Source organism: Dasypus novemcinctus, chromosome 20, assembly GCF_030445035.2.
Source record: "Dasypus novemcinctus isolate mDasNov1 chromosome 20, mDasNov1.1.hap2, whole genome shotgun sequence".
Lineage (NCBI taxonomy): Eukaryota > Metazoa > Chordata > Mammalia > Cingulata > Dasypodidae > Dasypus > Dasypus novemcinctus.
The window spans coordinates 30,787,959-30,811,322 of record NC_080692.1 but is presented as its reverse complement, the minus strand read 5'-3'; the positions used below and the strand labels follow the sequence as shown (position 1 = coordinate 30,811,322).

Genomic DNA, 23,364 nt, shown 5'->3' with positions numbered 1-23,364 from the left:
TCTTAAGTGTCATACAAGTGCTTTCTTTGTTTTTCTTTTTTTCCTATCTGACCTCTACTGTTGATTCCAAAATCAACGTGTCCAGTGAGCTTAAGCGTCCAGTGAGCTTAAGCAGGAAGTCGTATATAAAATGACACCCTTGGAGAAGTAAAGTGAAAGATAAATAAGTGAGATTGATGGAGCCCATGGTACTTGCTCCAAAAATTAATTACTCTTCCATGCGTGTAACTATAAAAGCAACAATATACAGAGATAAAGCAAGGGGAGAGTTGAGGCAGCTGGCTTCTAAAGAGAAAGAGATAGAGAAGAGAGAATATCTTGAAGTTTCCATTGCTCAGGCCCTGGGATAAAATGGTGTCCACCATTTTCCTGAGCACCTTTTTGATTCATTTCACTGCTTCTGTGTCTTCAGAACCGTAAGGGAACATTATACTCTCTGTTCTATTAAAGTTCCAGCTAAATGATCTTATTTAATACATTCCTTTTTAGGATTTGCTTGTGTTTTACCATTCTGACTCCTGATACTGAGAGGTGGTTTGCCATAAACTTATAAATAAGCATAGGAAGGGAACTGACAGCTTTTTCTTAAGACACCTCTTTCTGCAAGCCCTAGTTTGTTGTAATCCTCTATATGAAAACTGCATGTTTCAGGAATGTTCCAACAAGCTAAAATATACTTTTCATCAGTGTTCTCCATTTCTCGTATGCTTATTTAGGATGTTGGTTGCTTTCTTTGCTTAGGCTATATATCCTCTGGATCTCCTCTGTGCTACAGAGTCATTCTACTGAAAAGTCTTGCGTTCACCTTTTAAACCTTAATGAATCTGTATCCTTGAGTGTTGTCTTAGAATATGATGGATTCAATGCCACTATTTTTGACCAATCTGTGGAAGTGGATAACTTCTATGCTTGTGCAAACTTCAAGGTAAGGCACTGAATTTGCCATTTCAGAAATTCAGATGGGAAGATGAAATTATTATTTAAAAATTATTTTAGACAGATCATGAATCTTGACATGTGATGAATAGTGGAAGCTAGGGAGGAAAATTGGAGAATTTCTGAGAGCCAAGAAATAAATGGAAAAGTTATATATACAACAAAAATTGTGAAAATTGTCATTTTATTATAGTGAGTGATGATAAGACATAATTGCCACTTTTTAGATTGTAGAAATGTTTCACAATATGAGGAAAGTAGATCTAGGTAAAGGATGAAGGATTGGGATTCAAGGCAGCAAAAAACGAATATAGAAGGCTATATTCATTTATTAGGAACTGTCAAGTGATGATTACGTTGCTTTCAATATTAAGCAGTAATGGATTTACAAGGCTCCTCAGTCTGAGCAGCCAAAGTAAAAACATTTTTCACCATCTTAATTCCCAAAAATGATTTTCCCTTTCTCTTCTCACCTATGTAAACAGATCACTCAAAAATCTTCTGAAGAGCTGGCTTTTGTGACATTGTTGGTTAAGGGAAATACTCTTAAAATCTTTGAGAGGCGATCTGTAGCAGTCACTTCAGGAGAAACAGTAACCTTTGTGCAGACAGATAAACCTATCTTTAAACCTGGAGACAAGGGTGAGTAGATAGTCATGTTTCCTTTATAACATTGACTATAGGAGTACATTCTCTAAATTGAGTGCAAAAAAACACATGAATTTTTGTCTTAAATTTATCCTTAATGTCATGGGATCATGGATTTCCAGAATTCTTTATGGGTCGTTCATGTCAGTTTTGAAGAGGTACCCTCCAGTGCCACTGAAAGCTTTATTTCTCAATGTTTTTCATGCCACTTTCATTGCCTGCAAATTCTATAGTTAGGCTTACACCATTCAATGTTTACAACCATAGGACATGAAGTAAAAGTGTTTGGCCTGAATTCTGGATCCACATTTACCAGTTAGACAAGTCAATTAGACTTCTTTTTATAGCTGAATTTCTTCATCTATAGAATGAGGATAATAAAAATGTCTCTGTTATAGGAATAGTGAGAGAATAAAAGAAGATAGCAATGTAAATAGTGCCTGTTACACAATGAGGACTCCATAAATGCTAATAGTTATTATTAGAGTAAGTGAAGTAATCCTATAACTAATAACTTAGCAGAGCCCTTCTATTTTTTTATTATTGTCATCAGTAGAGATATTAAAAAGAACACCAAACTAGATTCAGAAAGGTTTGGCTTTGGTCCTGACCCTGTTAATAAATTATTTGCCTTTACCAAGTAAATTCTGATGTTTGGGACTGAGTTTTCTTACTTGTGAAATTCTTGGTTTGGATGACAGCATCTTTACATTTTGCTTTGACTATTATTATATGATTTTATGATTTATTGAAAAGACTAGAACAAGAATAGAATTTTTATAGTCAGGTCTTTGCTGTATTATATTCTTTCTTCTCGACTTAGTAAACTGCTATGATAACATTTATGGATATAAAAATACCTAAATCAGTTTCTCTGAATTTCTGCAAAAGAATCTATTATTGAGCACCAATATATTTTTTCAGGAAATTATGTTTACCTCTGACCACACTCTTTTTATGCTTGTCCTTCTATAACTAATTATACCACCAACACGTCTCCGGGCTGTTAGGGTAAAAGTCTACAGTGTGGGCAGCAGCCAGGGAATCACAAAGGTACATCAGGGATCTTTCTAAATGGAACTCAAATCTCAAAGTGCCAAATCAGAGCCAATACAGGAGTGCTGTAGTCTCTGATAGTAAGTCAATGCATCGCTACATCTGTTTACAATCAGAGCTTGGAGGCAGAAATAACAGGAAAAATTATTGTCCCCCCGCTCCTCTTCCTTTTAGTTGAATTTCGCATCGTGACTCTGGATACCAAGTTCAAACCTATTGAGGATTTGGTGAGTTCAATCGATCCTAATAGTATGATCAAATTTAAATCAAGTGATTAAATAAAGCCATTTCTATACAAAGTGTCTCCAGGAAGCTTTTAATAAGCATGGAAATAGATTCTAATATGGAATGCTATATGCGTATAGCTCAATAACCTCAAATTTTAATGCAAACCTTTCATTTATGGTGAGCTGATTTACATCTCTTTAGGTCTTTTCAGTGACATGAAGAAAATGGGTTGCATGGAACCTGTTTTCCACTTCCCAGAAGAGGTTTGCGATCTCTTTCACATTTTGGATTTTCTTGTTGCCATTAGATATTACAACTTTGTTCTTTGGGGAAGTGAAGGATACGTTTAACCACTTAAATTAAGAAATCATATAATCTTTATAATGCAATAATTGACAAAAATAAAGAATGTACTGTAATGGTATTAACTTAATTTTTTTTTCTCTTTCAGTATCCTTTAATCATACTTCAGGTAAGAGGTTTGCTTTTCACAACTGTTACTTAAAATATTCAGATAAATAATGATATGTGTCTAGTTTTCATTAAGCATAACTAAAAATTAAGATAACAAGTAAGAGGAAGAGAAATCTTTAGGAACATAAGTAATGTAAAGCTTCAGATGAAGATCTAAATGAAGGATTGTAACTTTTAGTATAAGCCGGGTTTTTATGGAAAATAAAAGACTTGGCTCTTTCCAGGGGAGGTTATCTTCAAAGTTGATTAAGTTTGTTTGCCTGTCCTGAATCAAACTTAATTTAGCTACATCTTGTTTTAAGGAAACAAAAAAATCCCACAAACACCTAAAAATATAGATATAATATAGAAGGTGACATTATTACAAAATGGATGCTTTGACTTTAGAAAACAGTCAATGGAGTTTCATTCCACCAGGTCACCTCTCTAGAGTTATGGTCTTCATATTTATTTGACTTCTTATGCCTATGAATAAATAAATTGTACCAGTCACTTCCCACATATGTATTTTATTCTCTACATATGCTATGTACATTATTATGAGCTAACTCTGAAGGGTAATATAATGAGATCCAGGTTCACCATTGATTATGTGTATAAATACATACATCAAATCAGCCTCATAATCTGGATGTTTTCGGCTTTTTTACATGTATGGCAAATAGTTCATCCTACTAGTAGTATATCAGATCATCCTTCCCATATTTTCTGTATTATTAGTACTCTATAAATAGTATTATTTTCACATTCTATTCAGCTACTGTTATGTTTCATTGAAAACAGAAAGCTTAACTAACCTTGGCTTAAATGAGTAAAAGGTTTATTGTTCTCACAAACTGCTAAGTCTGGAGGGAAGCACATCAGGGTTATAACAGCAACAGCAAAATATTACCAAGGACCCAGCGTCCTTCAGCTTACCCTCTCTGCTGCACTTAATGCACTGCTTTATCTTCAAGGTCACTAAACAGCTGCTTTATTTCCAGGCATCATGTCTTCCATCTCAAGCAGGAAGAAGGAGAAAAACAATAAGTAAAGGGCAAAGGGCTATGACAGCTGAGTCAGACTCTTTTAGAAAGCACTTCCAGACATATTACCCAGTAACTTCCACCTGCATTTCATTGGCCAGCACTCAGTCACATGGGCAATGCTAGCTGACAGGAAGCTTTCTAAACTTTGTAGTAGAGGAAAGCAAAAGAAAAGTGGGTAATGAATAATGCGTTTGTTCTTTGTAGAAATTGTTTTATCAGGGTATCTGTAGTCATAGTGGGATCATATCGATAAACTTCTTGAACCAGACTCATGGAAACTGCAACGCAACCCAAAATGCTGACAGCAAAAGGGAAGAGCCATGAACAACCCTTCCTTAGAGTGGAGCTTCCACTCCGCAGCTCTTGCCTGCAGTGCGTGACTCATTCAACTTAGATGCAGACCAACTGAAAACCTGTGTCAATCTGCACAAGCATTTGTTAGGATAAGTATCTTCTTGTACATCTGCTGTGTACATCTGATGTGTGTTCACCCTGCTTTGGAGAGCACAATGAGTTTTTAATTCCTTAACTGTGCAACTCTGGTTCAGAAATATCAAATTTAAAGGTTTAATAACATTTTTTTTTCCCCGTATCCTTTTTGGGCTGTGAGAGAAATGCTATAAAGTTGAATTTGAATATCTTGAGGAAGTTATGTTGTTTCTGTCATTTGAGTAATCATCTCAATAAAATGCTAGGGCTTTCTTTCCTTCCAATAAATACAGAAAGGACCTAAAATAAAGAAGGAGTGGATAATGCTCCCATACAAATCTGGTTGTTTAATTTCTTTTTTGCTTTCTAGGATCCTCAAAACAATAAGATTTTTCAATGGCAAAATGTGACTCCTTTCCAAAATATTACTCAGCTGTCATTCCAATTGACTTCAGAACCAATATTGGGAGATTATTTGATGACTGTGAACAGAAAATCAGGAAAGGAAGTGAGACACCAATTTACCGTTAAAAAACAAGGTAACCAATTTCTATTTATGATTGTCCTATAAAAATGATGATTTCAAAGACCTGAACATAATAATTTTTATGCTATACTTAGGCAAAAGTAGGTGAGACTTGATTTGGTTTTCTGCCACCTTCCTTTCTTCTCCTTTTCTGTTGTCTTGCCTTTCTTGCACCTCACTTGGTATCCTTATTCTGAACCCTTCTTTTCCACTCTAGGAAATGTCCCATTATTTTTTTTTCCTCTCTAGAAAGGATCTAATGGATTGAAACAAATAAAATGTGAAGTTCTGAGAATAGAAAAGACAAAGGAAAGGGAAATAATCTTTAAGCAGAAAGCAGCAGGTGTGATAGACAGACAGGTGCCAGAGAATTTGGGACAATTGAGATGTGGTCTATACACATGTATGTGCTTGTATAGATATATAGGAAGACCATGTAAATGGGGGCATATTAGCTACATGAGTTCAATAACCTTTGATTGCCAATGTTTGTTGAGGCTGGAGTAACCATATTTCTCTTTGTTTCTAGTTTTGCCCAAGTTTGAAACTAAGGTCAGTGTACCCCAAACACTAACTATTTCAGATGATGAATTCCAAGTACATGTATGTGCCAAGTAAGTCTTTATTCAAGAGGTTTGTCCCTACAGAGCTCAGAGAGGATTAGAAATGAGATTAATAATGCAACTTTATTTATATATTTACATTAATATATTAGAGAGTATGAACTTTCATTGTAGACTATTTGAAAAAGACAAAGAACAATATAAAAATTCCTGATAATTTTACCAACTGTCACTAATATTATTATTTATTTTCCTCTAATATTTTATTAATATTTCCCGACAATGTCAGTCAGACTTTTCTATCCACTGTAATTAAGAGAACATGTCTCTATATTATGTGAGTCATTTCATGAATTCCAATTCCTTGCTGCAGAAACATATCTTTTTGTGGCTACACCAAACCAATAGAACCATTATTTTATTATGTAACATATAGTGTATTTTATTTTGTTGTTGTAGTTATAAATAATTTTTCAACATATATCTTTATGTTTAAGTATGTAAGAAATGGCTTTTATATTAAAAATTGTTTACTTAAGGATGATTTTCAAAAATGGAATTACCAAGAAGATATGTGAAACTAATTTTTAGACTTTTGTTTGCCATATTGTTCACCAATTTATCAACTGCTTTAAGAGTACCTGGTTACTTGAATCTTCACCATTATTGGGTATTTTCATTTAAAAAAAGAAAAGAAACTTTTGACAATGTCATAAGGAAAAAAGGCATCTCATCATTTAATTTTAATTAATTTGAACCAACTTAATGTAAAACACTTCCAAAATGACTTGAAAAATCTTGATTTTCTTTTTGAGATCATTTCTAATGCCTTTTATCCATTTTTTAGTGTGACTTTTTTTCTCAGAATTGTAATAATAATAAAAATAGGTAAGCATCCCATGTATTATATTCTTACCGCAACGTTATAAGTTAGGAGTTATTATCATCTCTATTTTCTAAAGAAATATACTAACACAGAGAGAGTTTAAAGAACTTGTCAATATTGATGGGGCTTTTTGTGCAGAACCAGAATTTAGACATAGGCTGGTTGATATCAGAGCTAGTATCCTAACCAACACTTCTATGATATCATATATATCAACAGATAAAATATTAATATTTGCTGTATTTTAAACACTTTTTATTTAATTGAGGATGTGGAAATTATTTGCTTTTGGATATTTTTCAGTAAAATAATACAGATGCATGTGTAGAAAACAGTATAATAGACTTGTGGAGATAGGCTCAACTATGCCTCAAAACTCTTGACAGCCAGTTTTTAGCCTTCATTTTCAGTATTTAAAATCTTTGAAATAAGAAAAGTGCTCATAAAATGTTTCTGAGTTTCACTGATGAGTAGTGAATATGATATGTGAGTGATCATGGACAATTTATTATTAAACCTGATCAGCTAAGCAATATAGGCTTGAAGAAACACAGGATCCTAAACTGGTTTCACCAGGAAAACCCGACACAAAACCAGGAATTTTCACTGGGGTTAACTTTGCCAATTATTTATCAATCCAATGACGTGCTAGAAAAGCACAATGTACACAGATCAGGAGAGCCAAAATGTTCACAAATTATGGCCTTTTAAAAGCCTTGCAAAGCTCAAGGCTAACATGGAATTGGTTATGTATCATCATGTCAGGTTATAATCCATTATTTTGACTTCTTTAAACTTTTTATCATTACATTCAAGATAGATTTGACATTAAGTAGTAAGTCATATCACCGATAATAATGTCCTGCCACAAAGCCAGGCAACTCAAACAGGAGCTATGCCTGCTACAAGATAATTTCTGGGCAGGCTATGAGATCATGCTGAACGAAATTGGCATATCTAGAAGTTAGCATTGATGAATGAGTTGCCTACCTCAGGTTGTATGATGCTATGTCTGTACATTGTTCCTTTGTTCATTGTATTCCCGGGGATTTTGCTTGGAACAGTTCAACAATATAATAGCAAATTAAATTATTTTAGCAAACAACCTCAGAGATGGGTCAGGCTTTTAAGAAAGAAGAAAGCTAGCCTATGTGCAAGAAGATTTCAATAAACTGCATCCATCCTCAATAGCTTTTCAGATCACAAAGGTAGACTGTTCCTATAAGACTAACACTATTCAAATTAACATAGAATATCTTATCTGAAAATTTGAGCTATACGACTTTATGTTCAGGTATTAACATGTAGATAACACTATGATTAAGTGTTTCTTTGTGTAAATAAAAGACAATAAGAAAAAATAATAAGATGTTTTAGCAGAGCATTTTTGACCTAACTCAGTTTTGCCTCTGTTTTTCATGTAATTAATATTCAGATCAGAGACTATTTTAGTAATTTGAGCTGAATCAAGATCTCAAAAGCATTAAGAATTTTTAAATAGAAAGAGACACAGATTAGTGGAATAGAAAGAGCGTGGACTATGGATTCAGGCAGATCTGAGTTTGAGTTTCAGTTCCATCAATTAAGATGTGAGTAAATGATTTACTTGATCTCAGCTGACTAGTTGTGAAATGAGATAAGTTACCTATATCTCAAGGTTGCTGAGGAAAATTAATGAGATAATGTGTGTCAATAACTGACATTTACCAGTGTTCAATAAAAGAGAAAAACAGTATTATAACCAAAAATTTTCAAAATATTCTATTTCTCTCTATGTAAGTTTTGCCTTTATGTAGCTCATAAATCAATAGAAATCCTCAATTAAGAAAAGATAGTACCTTTTAAAAAATTATTTTGCAAGTTTGTATGCAGTTTAGTGGAAAATGAGATATTTATTCAACCCAGGAGGTGTTATGGTTTTGGTCATTGCTTATTCAGTTTATGCCAATCCCCCTATATTTAATGAGAATTGTTGTTTAAAATACTGACCCAGAAGTACTTCAAGGTCCTAAGTCATCCATGTTTTATTTGTATTCAAAAATATTTTCTGCTAAAGAAATAGCAACCAATTTTTAAATTATTTTGATCAGGAGATTAAAATATCGTTTTTAAAAACTCAGTTTCATCATTAAATCTTATTCATTGAGATTTTAGATTATTTTAGATCCTATGTTACTTTGAAATTGATTTTAATAAAAGCAAACAGTTCAATCCTCCTAATAGATCAAATGCCCAATTTAACTTATATTCTGTGGGGGAGATGGCACCACAGATGAGGGTTCCTAACTGAATTTGGTTAGGTTGGGCTATTCATGGCTTAAGGGTTTCAAATACATGGTATGAAGAAGATTATAAAATATTACTATGATATTGTCCACCTATAACCACAAATAAGCCTTCTTCCACTAGGTATACCTATGGCCAACCTGTGCAAGGGAAAGTCCAAATCCAGGTGTGCAGAGAATTTTTTTCCTCTGGGAACTGTGAAACAGACAACAATGCGATCTGTGAACAATTTATTGCACAGGTACAGACCATGACCCTTAAACTGAAATGTTCTCTCTACATTTTTCATTACTATTTTTTCTTAGATCCCTCTTATTATAAAAGGGACTTAACGCTGTTTTCATTTTGTGGATAGTGGTGGCTGCCATTAGAGAAGGTGAAGTGTAAAGAGGAACTACATTTTAACAATAGTTTCTTCTTCTCTAGGCCATGTAAATTCTTATGCATTCATAAATGTATAGGTGTTTTAGAGTTTGAAAGATCTCGCTGGCTGCTTTGTTTTATGCACTGTCTAGATGCTTTGGAGAATCATTAATTATCTTTCAAATAAATGAATCTCTATCAGATACACTTTATGTCACCTCAAATTGCCTTTACAAAAAGCAGCTCATTTGCAAATGTCTGCAATTCAGAGAATCTGCTTTTATCTTTAGTTTTGCAGTTCATCTTTGAAGCTACCATTTGATTTCTCTATGTGCAGCTATAGCTCTCATTCAGCTAATAGCTCTGCCAATCTCTTTGAGGATTGCCTTTGGACTTCTGAAAGTGAAATTTGTATGCGCCACACAATTTATAATTTAAGCTTTTTCCCTTTATGTTAACATCCAGCATTAGTGATTTTTAATTTCCTCTTTGATTCAAGGTTTTCTGAGAAATGTTTTTTAACTTCAAATTAATTAAGGTTCTTCTGGTCTCTTATTATTAAAGGTGTTTTTTTTTTTTAATGTAATATTTGATAGTTGAGAAAAGCACACACTCTGATCAGAATAACTTTTTAGTGCCACCACCTTCCAGCTATGTGACCTTGGGCAGGATATATGAACTACCTGAGATACAGTTTATTCATTCATATAACTGAGATAATAATAGTGCCTAGCTCACATGGCAGTTTTGAGAATCAAATGAATTGATGTATCTTTCTAACACAATAAGCACATTTTAACATATAACGGATTTTCTATTTATCTCTAATTTTTGATGTCACTGATAAAAAAATTATCTGCAGATTCTCCCTTATTTCAAATTAACAGTTTGCTAAAAATAGTATTATAGTATTAGATATTTGAACAGTGATTGTCTTCCATCTGTTTTTATGTCTTTTATAGAAACTTAAAGTACACAGTTACTTATTTTGCAGAATCATCATCTTGTTTTATGTACTTTTTAACATTGCTGCTCTTTTTCTCTTTTTGGGAGAGTGATATTCTTGAACTTATATTCCACACCACTAATTCAATTTTCCTCAGGGTTGATGTGGCCTGTCTCAAGATTTTTAACTCTTTTGAAATATCATTTTGCTCTGTTTCTAGCCTTTAATCTGTTCCCATTTATCTTATTTCCAAGAGAATTTCCTTGAAATCTATGACAAATTGTTTTAAAGGCTGATTTAAATTTTTCTCTTCTTTCTCTTTCTTCTTCTTTTCTTCCTCTTCAATTCTTTGGTCAATGAATTTGTGAGGAATAGCCACGGGAGTGGGGGGAGTCATATATCTGTGCTAAAACTCTTACATACTTTTTAAGACTCTTGGATCCCTAATTTTGTCATTTTAACATCTCTTTATTTTTCAGTTGAAAAATGGCTGTGTTTCTCAAACTGTAAATACAAAAGTCTTCCAACTCCACCAATTTGGACTTTACATGGCATATTATGTCACTGCAATTGTTACGGAAATTGGGACAGGTAATGACCTTATTTCATGGGAAACTTGGGATAAATGGTAGCTTACCAGAAAGATTTTCTTAATAATATTCAAAATCATTTTATCATGTAAATGCTGCATGTTTATATCTGCTTCTGTGCCTACAACAATCAGACAAATGGAGATGCTTCCCTCTGAAGTACTGGAGCTAAGCTAATCAGTTAGGTGCACACAGAGTATCTCTTTTTAACTTCATGTTAATCACTTGTTAACAATTTCTCAGGGCCTAATCTTTGATTTAATACAAGATTCACAAATTATATCTTAAAAGCTAAATCGAGCTCCTGCCTGTTTACATAAGTAAGGTTTTCCTGAAACACAGCAACACTCATTTGTTTATCCCGTTTTAGAGATAGAACTAATTTGAGTATTGCAACAGACATGCAGAGAACATGTGGCCCAAACACTGGAATATTAACTATCAGAACGTTTGTAGAAAAAGTTTACCAATCTATGTTTTAATACAACTAGTAACATTTGCAGTTCAAAAGAGTGAAATAAGTCATATGCAAAGGGACACAGAGTATATGTTCTCACTGATATGAATGAAATACAATGCATAGCCCTGTGAAATTAGACTATGATGTATAGGTGGGTAGGAGACAGAACATGGGTTGAAAAAGGGGAGATGATGCTACACATAGGTAGAATGTTTAATAAAGCCAATTATAAATGCATGGTAATGGAGGGATTTGATGGTAGCACATTATAATGAGAGTAATAAACACTATTGCTTTATGAATGTGATTGTAGCTGAAACCAGTAGTACAGGGAGGTTAATGTTCGTCAGAGGAGGCTGTAGATGAGGATTATGGTTAATAATATAAACAGAATTGCTCTACTGCAAGATAATAAGAATGTGGTGGTAAATGGGAAAATGTAACTAATGTAATTTATAGACTTTAGTTAACAACAACACTGGAACATTCTTGTAGCAAAAGCAGAGAAGTTACTATATTAATGCTAAAGTTACTATATTAATGATAATGCTAAAAAAATAATAATGGCTTTGGTTTTGTGAGATATGAATATGACTAAATATTTTTTTCTCTTCATTTTTTTCATTGACAAGGAGACCTTGACTATGTCCTTTAACTAATCTATGTTCATCTGTGTATCTTTCTGAACACTGGAGGAACAATTTAGTTGTGGTTGGAATTAGATGAGATATAAGTGCCTGGACAAGACTTTTTAGGAGTAATGCATCCATAATTTCTTTTTTGTTTGTTTGTTTGTTTGTTTTTTTAAAGATTTATTTATTTATTTAATTCCCCCCCTTCCCCCGGTTGTCTGTTCTCTGTGTCTATTTGCTGCGTCTTGTTTCTTTGTCCGCTTCTGTTGTTGTCAGCGGCACGGGAAGTGTGGGTGGCGCCATTCCTCGGCAGGCTGCACCTTCCTTCGCGCTGGGCGGCTCTCCTTATGGGTGCACTCCTTGCGCATGGGGCTCCCCTACGCGGGGGACGCCCCTGCATGGCACAGCACTCCTTGCATGCATCAGCACTGTGCATGGGCCAGCTCCACACAGGTCAAGGAGGCCCAGGGTTTGAACTACGGACCTCCCATGTGGTAGACGGACGCCCTAACCACTGGGCCAAGTCCGTTTCCCCATAATTTCTTGAAGCGCCTTTTGTCTATTATTCTATCTTTTGAATTTGAAAAATTTGTGAATAAGAAATATAAAATAAAAAAGAACATGACTCCATGTATAGAGGTTTGCACATGTACCCTAAGCTATTTGTTCTTTTGAAGTTCTTGATCAAAAAATTACATTTCTCCCTGATATTTTTTTTCACCATTTCCTGCAGGTGTGCAGATCAGTGAAAATGCCTCTATTTCTATCAGTCAACTGCTTGGGACTGTGTCTTTTGAAAACGTGGACCCTTACTATAGGAGAGGAATTACTTATGTTGGAACTGTAGGTTTGACTGGAGAAATATATGTTCTTATTTTATGTTCTTGGATCATAGATTGTCCTTTGGAAATTTCTAGACACTTTTTCCCTACTTCTCTAATACATTGTTAGCATTACTGTGTCTGATCTATTGAAAAAGTCTAAGGATAATTGAGAGTGATAGATAAAATGATAACTCTTTCCATATTATATTTTTATTTAAAATAGCATTTTTCTGCCTTTTAGAATTCAAGAAAAATTACATTCAAGTGATCATGTTTATGAATAGAAAATTATTTCTCTGTAGGACTGTGAGAATTCTGTTTTAAGAATATTAATCCTTCCTTTTTTTACCCAGCTTAAGTTTTCCAGTCCCAATGATGTACCTATGGTGAACAAGGTATTGCAATTGGAGCTCAATGACAAATTTATGGGAAATTACACCACAGATGAGAATGGTGAAGCTCAGTTTTACATTGACACTACAGATGTATCCGAGCCAATGCTCAGCCTGAAAGTAAGTCTCAGAGTAGATGAAGACAGCCAGAAACCCAGTAAGGACTTAAATGTTAGGATTAAAAAAAAAAAAAAAATTAAGAATCTCTTTAAAAAATAAATTGTGCTAGGACTATTTCAACAAACTTTTAAAATTTATGGTATTTTATGAAATTGTCTTGTTGATTAAGTACAATATGAGAATATATAGTCAAGGAGATGAGAAGTTAATAGTCTATTAAAATTCTCTAATAACCTCATAGATATGATTTGGCTTTCTTCCTTTTATCATTATATGCATAGGTAGGGGAGATACTATGATTTCTATTTTTCTGCTGTTTAATCAGAATTTTGCAGTTCAACAGTTTGTCAGTACTCAAATGTAGCTGAAAGGAATGAGGCTTAAACTCAATTCTCTAACTTCAGTTAAAAAGTAAAAATTAACAATTCATTGTAGGTCTAATGAAGCATTCATACAATCAGGGCTATGAATTGTATACAAAAAAGAGGAAAGTGCTATTATGATTTCACCTCTAATAACATAATAAGGAAATATCAGCCCAAAGCTAAGATTCTTCTCTGCCTTAAGGAGATCAGAAACCATCCATTCTGTAGTTAATTGCTGTCTTTCAGAGGTATTTTTCATTCTAAGATCCTTTGCTTTCTTTTCTTCTGTCAGGCCTCATATATTCGACCTCAGACCTGCTATCGGCCCAACTGGTTGATGCCTGAATACGTGGATGCTTATTTCTCAGTCAAACGCTTTTACTCCCGAACCAGCAGCTTCCTGAAGATTGCTCCTGAGCCGAAGCAGCTTAAGTGCAATGAAGAAAAGATGGTTACCGTGCAGTACTCCCTCAGCAGGGAAGCATATGCGGATGATTCAAAAGTAACTTTCTTCTATTTGGTAAGTCTCATTTGGTGTCTTCTTGGAATCTGTCTAATTGGATATATGCTTAGCACAATGAGGTTTAGAAAATGATAACATCAGTCATGCCACGTTAATCTGAGTAAACTCAATCTTTTTACCTTGATGGTGAATACTACTGGATCCATTAAAAGCACACACACACATACACACAATGAAAAGCACACACAAACATACAGAAAAAAACAAAGGCAATTTCAGTTTCCCTAAGGTTGAAAAAAATGCCATTCAAAGTGGGCATTTTTCCACATTCCATTTTAACTCATAACAACTATTAACTACCTTTCATGAAAATAAAGGAATAGGCAGATACCAGAGAATAAAGGGGAAGACTCATGAGAAATTAGCCCTTTTGTTTTTGGCCCTATATTTATCCATTTTGTCTCCATAGGGCATATTGAAGAGTGGAAAAGGTACAGAATTGGAAATTAATACATTCCTACTTTGAATCCCACCCCCGTCCCATTTATTTTCAAGCTAGTTGATCTTATGCAGATTGTTGAAACTCCCTAAGCCTTAGCTTTCTCAACTGTATGTTTGTAGAAGAAAATTATAAGACTTAACCCCTTGAGTAAATATTAAATGTCAAGTGCTGTTACAAGGGCTCTGTATATGTTAACTCATTGAATCGTCATGGCAGCACTAAGAATAGCCCCATTTACAGATAATGGAACAGATGCAAAGAGGTGAAATTTATCTGAGGTTAGGGAGCTAATAAGAGGTAAAAGGCAGATTGAAAGCCAGTGGTCTGGACAATTTCAGAGCCTTATGCACTGCCTCCCACAGTGCATTGCATATTGTTCACAAGTTTCCAGCACATAAGAGTAGTTGCTTGTTCTGTTCTCATTCAAGCTGCTCAGAGTTCATTTTTAATATTTGCTCATGGAAGCTCCTTGTCTTACGAAGTAAAATTATTGTTAGCATTACTATCACTGAGTGTGTTTTCTGTGTTCTGCACAGATGATGGTAAGAGGAGCTCTCTTACTCAATGGGCAAGTGGAAATAAGAAACAAAGGTGTGTATAATACTTCATTTTGTAGTATGTGCTCTACTTTTTTTTTTCTTTTTTAAGGGAGTATCATAGTGGTAGAGTCGAGAGTATAGAAAAAGCATTTTAACATTTTGATTTGTGAATGGATGGCAACAGTTTGTATGGGCTTGGTAAAGTATTTAGCATATGTGTTACTAAATATTTTGATGAAGGAGATTTTGTTTCTAGTATTTCCACATCATCAGATAATTATAAGAAAGTGACGTCCAGAAACCACATATTGTTATTGCCTAAATTATACGGTCTTGATTATTTGTTTAGTAGTTCCCATTGTTTTAATTCATTTTCCTTTAAACTAGTGCCTAACTTGCTCTTTCTGTACATAATTCATTTTCTTTTATCTGAGTGGATGCAGTGATCCAGGAAACTTTTGGCATTATATCCGTTGATGGCATCTCCTCTTTATGCAGCCTGGAATGGAAATTTCTCATTCCCCATCAACGTCAGTGCTGACCTGGCTCCTATGGCTGTCATGTTTGTCTACACCCTCCACCCCACCGGGGAGATTGTGGCCGACAGTGTCAGATTCCAGGTTGACAAGTGCTTTAAAAACAAGGTGACCTTCTGTTTGTGATCTGTCCCGGGATAGGGGCGAACAGCTTGCGCTCTGTTGTCTCTTCCTCATCTGACTAGTATAATAACCTTTACGTGGTAACCTGAAAATATAGGTTTGCATAATTAACATATTAGGGAATAGGAGAATCACCAAACAGAATGAGTAACCTTTGGCAGCAATGACGATCCTGAACTGTGAAGGAGATGCCCCTGCAAGGAGAGCTGAGGGTGACAGTGGGCAGGAGAAATAGAGGTACAGAAAGCCAAGAGGATTTATCTGGAAAAGATGGGAACATTTCCAACAATCCTTGTGGAACTTTACCTCTACTCCCATTCCTTTTCTTTCACATTTCAGGTTAGCCTAACGTTCTCTGAGGAACAGGCACTACCTGGCTCTAATGTTCACCTCCATCTTCAAGCAGCTGCTAATTCATTCTGTGCCCTCAGAGCTGTGGATAAAAGTATTCTTCTACTGAAATCAGAAAAAGAGCTGACGGCTGAAAGCGTAAGTTCTCTCAATTCTTCCGTTTCCTGTTTTACCTGGATTGCCCCAAGCATGACACTTCAGATGTTTATATTTGACATGGAACATGTGGAAAATATCAAATGTTTTCTTCCTTTGCCTCTCATGGATCATATACTGCGTTATTTGTCTTGGCTGGCCTAGCACTAATAATAATATGGAATTCTATAAATGATTAGGCTTACTTAAGCGTAAATACAACAATGATAAATACAACAAAAGGTATGGAAACCTAATATTAAAAGAAATCTCTATTTTAAAGGATACTTAGTGTCTACAGTTATCTCTTAATGAAACTTATATTTTCATAAGCATGTCTAGACCAGTAAGTCCAAAATTTCATATCAAAATTATTTCAGTTAATTACAATTATTTGTTCTTTATTGTCAATGCAAATGCATAAGTAACTATTGATGTCTATCATACTTAAATCTAAGTTTAATAAATCATAACATTTTTCTGATTATTAAAATGAAGCTTGTGTATATTTTGTTTCCTCAGTCTGCTGTAACAAATTATCACAAATTGAGTGGCTTAAAACAAAAAGAAATGTGTTCTCAAGCATTCTGTCAATTGGCATTTACATAACTAGACTACCTTTTTCGGTCACATTCCCATTTATAAACTAGTTGTTACTTACTGTGTGTTACCATCCACTCTATACATTTCCACAATTTTATAGTAAAGCTAATTTAAACTTATACATACATTAAACATCAGTAGTCCACTCAGTCCTTCTCTTATCTCCTTCAAGAATCCACCACCTACTACCAGGTCTTGAAGATATTTCCCAATCATTTCTTCTAGAAGTTTCATTGTTCTTGCTTTTATTTTCAGTTTTTTGATCCATTTTGAGTTAGTTTTTGGATAAGGTGTGAGATAGGAGTCCTCTTTCCTTCTTTCAGCTATGGATGTCCAATTCTGTCAGCACCATTTGTTGAATGGATTTTTCTGCCTGAGCTGTGTGAGTTTGACAGGCTAGTCAAAAATCACTTGACCATAACTGTGAGGGTCTGTTTCTGAACCATAAATTTGGTTGTTTGTGTATGTCCATATATAAATGATATAATGATAATAATAATCAGATTGGTTAGGGGAAAACTACTTTGTTTAGTAGTAATATTTTGACAATGCTCTTTAATTGTTAGTTAAAAAGGTTTAAAAACAATGCAACTTATTGATGGCAGGGTGAGATGTTATATATGTTTGATGTTATATATGTTTGTTTTGTAAGTTCACAACTATTATACATTATTGTATATGTATGTTTATGTATGAATGATGTATTTCAATAAATTTTTTAAAAACGCAGAAAAAAAAGAAATGTATTATCACACAGCTCTGGAGGCTGTAAGTTCAAAGTCACAGGGTCGGCAGGACTACGAAACCTGTAGGGGAGCCACCTTCCCTTCTCCTCCTAGTTTCTCAAGTTTGCCAGCTATCCTTGGAGTTCCTTACCTTCTAGACTCATCACTCCATCTCTGCCTCCATATTCACATGGTCATCTCTCTGTGTCTTCTCTTCTCATAAGGATACTACTCATATTGGTTAAGGACCCACCAACTCTAGCGGGACCTCATGTTAACTAATTACATCTGAGGTTAGACTTTAACAGGTCTTTTGGGAGATACAGTTCTACCCATAACACTGTGTGTTTTTGGAATGTGCAAAACATACAAAGGTGTAAAGAATGAAAATTTTCAAGTCCTCTATAACCTTAACACTTAGATTTCTTTACATTTTTTGTTGTATGTCTTTTAAATTTCTTCTCAGAAGAGAAAAGTAAAATCTCACTGACAAACCTAGTTTTGCATTCTGCTTTTAAAATTAACGCCTAATAGTAAGTCTAGTTTTAAATCTAAAGCTAGAAAAATAATTAATATTAGGTAACTAGGAATCATGACATAAACTATATATTCCTTTTTCCAATGCAAAATTTGAAACTTAAATGAATTTAGGTTTCATATTAGAGAGAACTGAGAAGCATCTAACTTATTTCAGACTCAGGAGAAGCACTAAAAAATAAGGTCAAATTTATTTATAAATATGGAATATATGTATATACATTTTGTTCTAAGAGTTTTATGGATCCAGAGTAAATAGCTTGTGCTCACTCTTCCTACAACTAGAGATAGCAAGATCTTATGAAACTGCCTTGCAGAAAAATCATCAAGGAACCACAAATAGGAAGTTCCTGAGACATTTTACCAGATGAGAAGATTCCAGTGGCTCGAAATACCCCAAATAAATTGTAATTATTAGCAATTCCAATTCAGATGTGTAGCAGGCCATATGAACATTAAATCAAGTGTAAATCAGTATAAATATTATGCAAATGAATGCATTTTTAATTCTTCTCATTCATATAAGCAATTTTTAGTTCGAAGACATTTGAAAAAGTGCAAAAACTACACAGGCAACTACCATGCACCCTCTACCCATTCACCAATTTTTAACATTTCACCACATATGATTTCTATTTCTCTCTCCCCCCACATACATGTGCATAGTGTTTTTTCTGAACCATTTGATAGTATGTTACCTAAGTTATGCTACTTTACCCCTTAAAGGGTTCATTTCCCAAAAACAAGGGTATTCTCTTAAATTACTGTAATAAAGTTTTTAAATGCAGGACATTTAACATTGATTCAATGCTTTTGATCTAATCTACCAACCATGTTCAGTTTTTGTCTGTCATCTTCTTTACTGCAATTTCTCCCTTTAGTACAAGATCCAGGCCAAAATCTCATGGTGCATTTTGTAGTCATGTCTCTTGAGTCTCCTTTAATCTGGATCAGAGACTTTCATTGTCTTTTATAAAACTGACATTTTTTTAAGAACACACCTGTTCTTTTTTAATAAAATATTCCTTGTTTTGGGTTTGTCCAAAGTTTCTCATGTTTAGGTGGAAGTTTGCAACCCTGGATAGAAGACCACATAAATGATGTTGGGTGTTTCTCAGTACCACATGCAAGGCACACAATATCCATCTACCCATCACTGATGATCATTTTCATCACTTGATCAAGGTGTTTCCCCTTTGAACTAATAAGCAATTTGTGCTTATTAAGACAATGTGTATGTCTCTGCTTTGTGAATTAATTTGTTTCTTCATTTATTATCTTTTTACTTTTGCAGAGAAATTTCATCAGCTGAAATACTTTTGTTTTCTTTTTATGGAACAAATTCAAGTTTCCCATGCACTTCAAGCCTTTTCCTATGGCTGGTGCTGGGAACATCAAGCACCAGAATGGTGCCTGTGCTTTGTATTTTGACACTGTATTTGAACTTCCTTTTATTGGTAGTTCATTTGGCTTCTAAATTATCCATACCATTCTCTTTATTCATATAGTCTTTTAAGCCTTCCTTCTCCAGCTTTCCACACAACTGGGCCTATGTTGGAATTTGGTGTTTATTTCTCTTCTAACAAGTAATTTGAAGTCCATGGTATTCTCTGTCTCCTAATAATGCTTAAGATATGAGTCATGGTTTTTCCATTATTTATTCTTTTTGTTGATTTCATGTTTTCTTTGAAAGGATATGTGAGAAGATTTGGAAACAATCAGGTGCCCTTATGCTATTCTTAGACCTGGAATTTCTAGCCCTATAATTTCATTGAATTATTTGTCAACTAACTTTAGATTAATCAATGATCTCCAGGTATTCCTTTGCTGGCATGCTCTCCTAAATCCTGTACCAGAGCTGAAAAAAATTGTGAACATGACATTGACCTTTTAAAAGAAAATTGAAGGTTTCTTTTTTTGGAATGATGAGATGGCTCAAAGATGTTGGATCAAATATTGTGGTCATGCTCTTAAAGAAAAAAACAGGAATATCTGGTTATGGCACAAAATTGGTCAATTTTGTAATTATAAAAGGAATGTTAAAATCAATGGTAAACACAGGATTTTTCTCATAGGTGTACTATCTGCTTCCAAATATAGAACTGTATGATTATTTCTATCATGGTCTCAACCTTGATGATGAAAAGCAAGTTCCTTGCATTCCTCTGAAGGATATGTTTTACAATGGTGTGTATTATATGCCTGTAAGCAATTTTGAAGATGGAGACATTCGTGATATTCTCAGGGTAAGTTCACTGAAGATTGTAGAAAATATCTCATTCCAATTTTAATTTTAGTTCTGCATTATGTATATTTGTTTTATTAATTATGTGGTTTTCTTCTATTCTTAGCACTGTAATCTAATATTATTTTTTTTTCTCTTTTCATTGGAAATAAATTATGTGGCTGGAATTACCAAATTCCATGTTAGAAAAAGAAACAGTCTTCAATTTATTGCAATAAATCTTCTGTGGAAATGGTCAAATCAAGAACCACGAAAATAATACTATACTCCTTATGTACCTAGGATATCAATTAGATTTACTAAATAAAGGCAAAGCCTCTTAAGAAATGGGGCATAGAATCAGACAAACTTTAGTTCAAGTCTCAGCTCTCCAGTTTACTGGCTGGGTAGTATGTGTGTGTGTGTGTGTGTGTGTGTGTGTGTGTGTATTTGACATTAATTAGAATAATGAAAATGTCTATATCATTCATACTTTCCCCCTTAGGCATAAATGAAGTACTATGTAAAATACTTGCCAAAATACTAACACATAAGAAATATTAGATAAATCACAGTGATTATCATTTTTCCTCTAAATTAGGAGTTTTCCATTAATCAAAAAGAGGTGGCTTGACTTTTGAGATCACAGAACCCTCACTAACCCAGGAGATGTGTGTATTTAGGATCTACTGGTCATTACAATATAGCTGATATGCCTCTCTTTTTTTGGCTTTTATAAAGGATATTTATTTGGGATAAAAGCTTACAGTTCGAAGGCAATGAAAAAGCACCATAAGAGGTGCTTTCTCACCAAAGTCAACTGTCACATGTTGAAGCAAGATGGAGGTCGATCTCCATTTGGTCTCTGCCTTCTCCTCTGTGCTTCCTCTCTCAAGCTCAGCTACTCCTCTTTCATCCTGATTTCAGCTGCAACCTATCAAGCATCAAGCTCATCACTCCCCAGAGCCTCAGCTCCAGAGCCTATCCTTTCTGTTGCATGGCAGAGTTAAAAGTGGCAGAGCTTTCTTTTCCACTTGTCTCTTTTTTTATCAGACCCAGCAAGAGGGCAGATCCTCAACCTGAATCACGCCTTACTGGGCAGTCCAACTGTAAAAAGGTCTCATACCCACAGGAGTGAACCAACTCACAAACATAAAATTTCTCTTTTTTGGATTCATAAAGTAATCTAAAACTGTCAAATCTGGCTTAGTGTTGGGAGATGGATGACAAAAAGAGAAATACTTCAGGCTGAAAAATGGCAATCCATACTATGCAGTGGTCCAATATTTGATGATAACTTGAAATAACTTAGAAGACCAATCAAGTGTCTACTAAGTCTGTAACTCTAAAGAAAATGAGTGGGAGGAATCCAAGTGTAGTGTTTCTTGGTTGCTCCTCATTGCTACATGTTAAGGAGCTATCTAAACTTGGAAATAAGGCAGAAACATTTCTGTGTGCCTTTTCAAATCCCACAGAGCATTGTCTGACAAGGATCATCTGATCTCTAAGTTACCAGCTACTATTGCCAGATTCTAACTACAAATTTAGATATTGACTTGTGGGAGATTGATAATTTGCAAATAAATTTTGTCTGATAGGGAAACAAATGATTTCTGTTTAATAGATATCCCTCCCCCCAAATTATTATTTTATTGCCCTGGAGGACATTACCCAGTTTTGTATCTTACTTTCCAGTCTTATTCCAGCTCTTTCATTCAACAACTATATATATTTCAATTTCTTATATACTCACTTGAACCAGCTTTGTCACCCTGCTGGCTCCCTCATTAACAAATTAAGTATTTGATATTTACTCACCATTTGTATGAGAATTCTGCTTTTAAACTTTTGAGTTATATTTTGATCCAGGGCTAGGGGTTCTTAACATTTCTTGCTCAGGAGGAACCCATGATTATTTTGGAATAGTGGCTACTGAGTGTTTCCTCTTATTCTCAATGGGAATATTTCTATTGTGGTTATCAGGACACCTGCTCCACCATTGTCTATTAGTTATGAAGGTAGGGACAGATAAGTGTTTATAAATCTCTGGCCCACAAGGAACTACTTCTGAATCTAATGGCGAAAAAGTGTATCACTAGGAAATCCTAGTTTTTGAACTGGATGGAGCTAGGGTTGATTCTCCTGGAGGGGGATGATCATGGGAAGAAAGGTGCAGATATACATTTGGTCCTCAGCAAGCAGAGACTGCCTACTCCCTAAAAAAAAAAGAAAGAAAGAAAAGAAAAGCCTTTCCTTCTTCTTCCTGAGCATACAGGGAATATCCTTGGCAGTTGATGAGACCATATGACTAAATTATAGCCAAGTATTTTATGGTTGCAATATTGTGGGGTTTATTTGTTACTCCAGATCAGTCTGCTGTAACTAATAGAGAAATACGTCAAGGGATGTTTGGAAAGTAGAATGAACATGGCTTGATAATTGAATAGATAGAGGAGTTGGAAAGGAGAGAGAGGGTGGAGTTTAGGATGATTCTTGGGTATTATCTTGGGTAACCAAATGATCAGAAATGCTGTGAATTGGAGGAAGAGATTCATGTCAATGTACTTTATATCCTGGGGGGAGAAACCAATGAGGCTAACTGGAGATCCTTGCACATAGACACCTCCAGGAAATAATTGCTGACTCATTGCGTGACTGTCTCATAGTTCAAAGGATCATGTCCTGCTCTGTCTCACTATAAGTTTCCATTAATCTTTACCTCTTGTTTTGCTCCCCTATTCCCATCTATTCCACACACAAGAAAAGTGTGGTTTTTACAGCTGAAATTTGATTTGACCAAAATCTTACTACAGCCATGAAAACAAAGATCAGCCTTTAGAAATTTTAACTCGCATGAGAATTTTTCCTATCTTT

At 34.6% G+C, this 23,364-nt stretch overlaps 1 protein-coding gene across 1 annotated transcript in view; it reads left to right on the top strand.

The window, feature by feature from the left end:
- Window positions 1–223: 223 nt before the first annotated feature.
- LOC101435800 (ovostatin homolog 2) overlaps window positions 224–23,364 on the top strand; it is a 60,511-nt gene continuing 37,370 nt past the window's right edge. Inside the window, exons 1-16 of the mRNA XM_058282774.2 lie at window positions 224–416; window positions 742–925; window positions 1,422–1,578; window positions 2,815–2,867; window positions 3,320–3,340; window positions 5,170–5,338; window positions 5,855–5,939; window positions 9,184–9,301; window positions 10,849–10,960; window positions 12,785–12,894; window positions 13,229–13,387; window positions 14,045–14,272; window positions 15,254–15,308; window positions 15,755–15,900; window positions 16,255–16,404; window positions 20,342–20,512. Coding sequence (XP_058138757.1) covers window positions 352–416; window positions 742–925; window positions 1,422–1,578; window positions 2,815–2,867; window positions 3,320–3,340; window positions 5,170–5,338; window positions 5,855–5,939; window positions 9,184–9,301; window positions 10,849–10,960; window positions 12,785–12,894; window positions 13,229–13,387; window positions 14,045–14,272; window positions 15,254–15,308; window positions 15,755–15,900; window positions 16,255–16,404; window positions 20,342–20,512 — 1,983 coding nt within the window. The 5' untranslated portion in view covers window positions 224–351. The remainder of the gene's footprint in view (window positions 417–741; window positions 926–1,421; window positions 1,579–2,814; window positions 2,868–3,319; window positions 3,341–5,169; window positions 5,339–5,854; window positions 5,940–9,183; window positions 9,302–10,848; window positions 10,961–12,784; window positions 12,895–13,228; window positions 13,388–14,044; window positions 14,273–15,253; window positions 15,309–15,754; window positions 15,901–16,254; window positions 16,405–20,341; window positions 20,513–23,364) is intronic.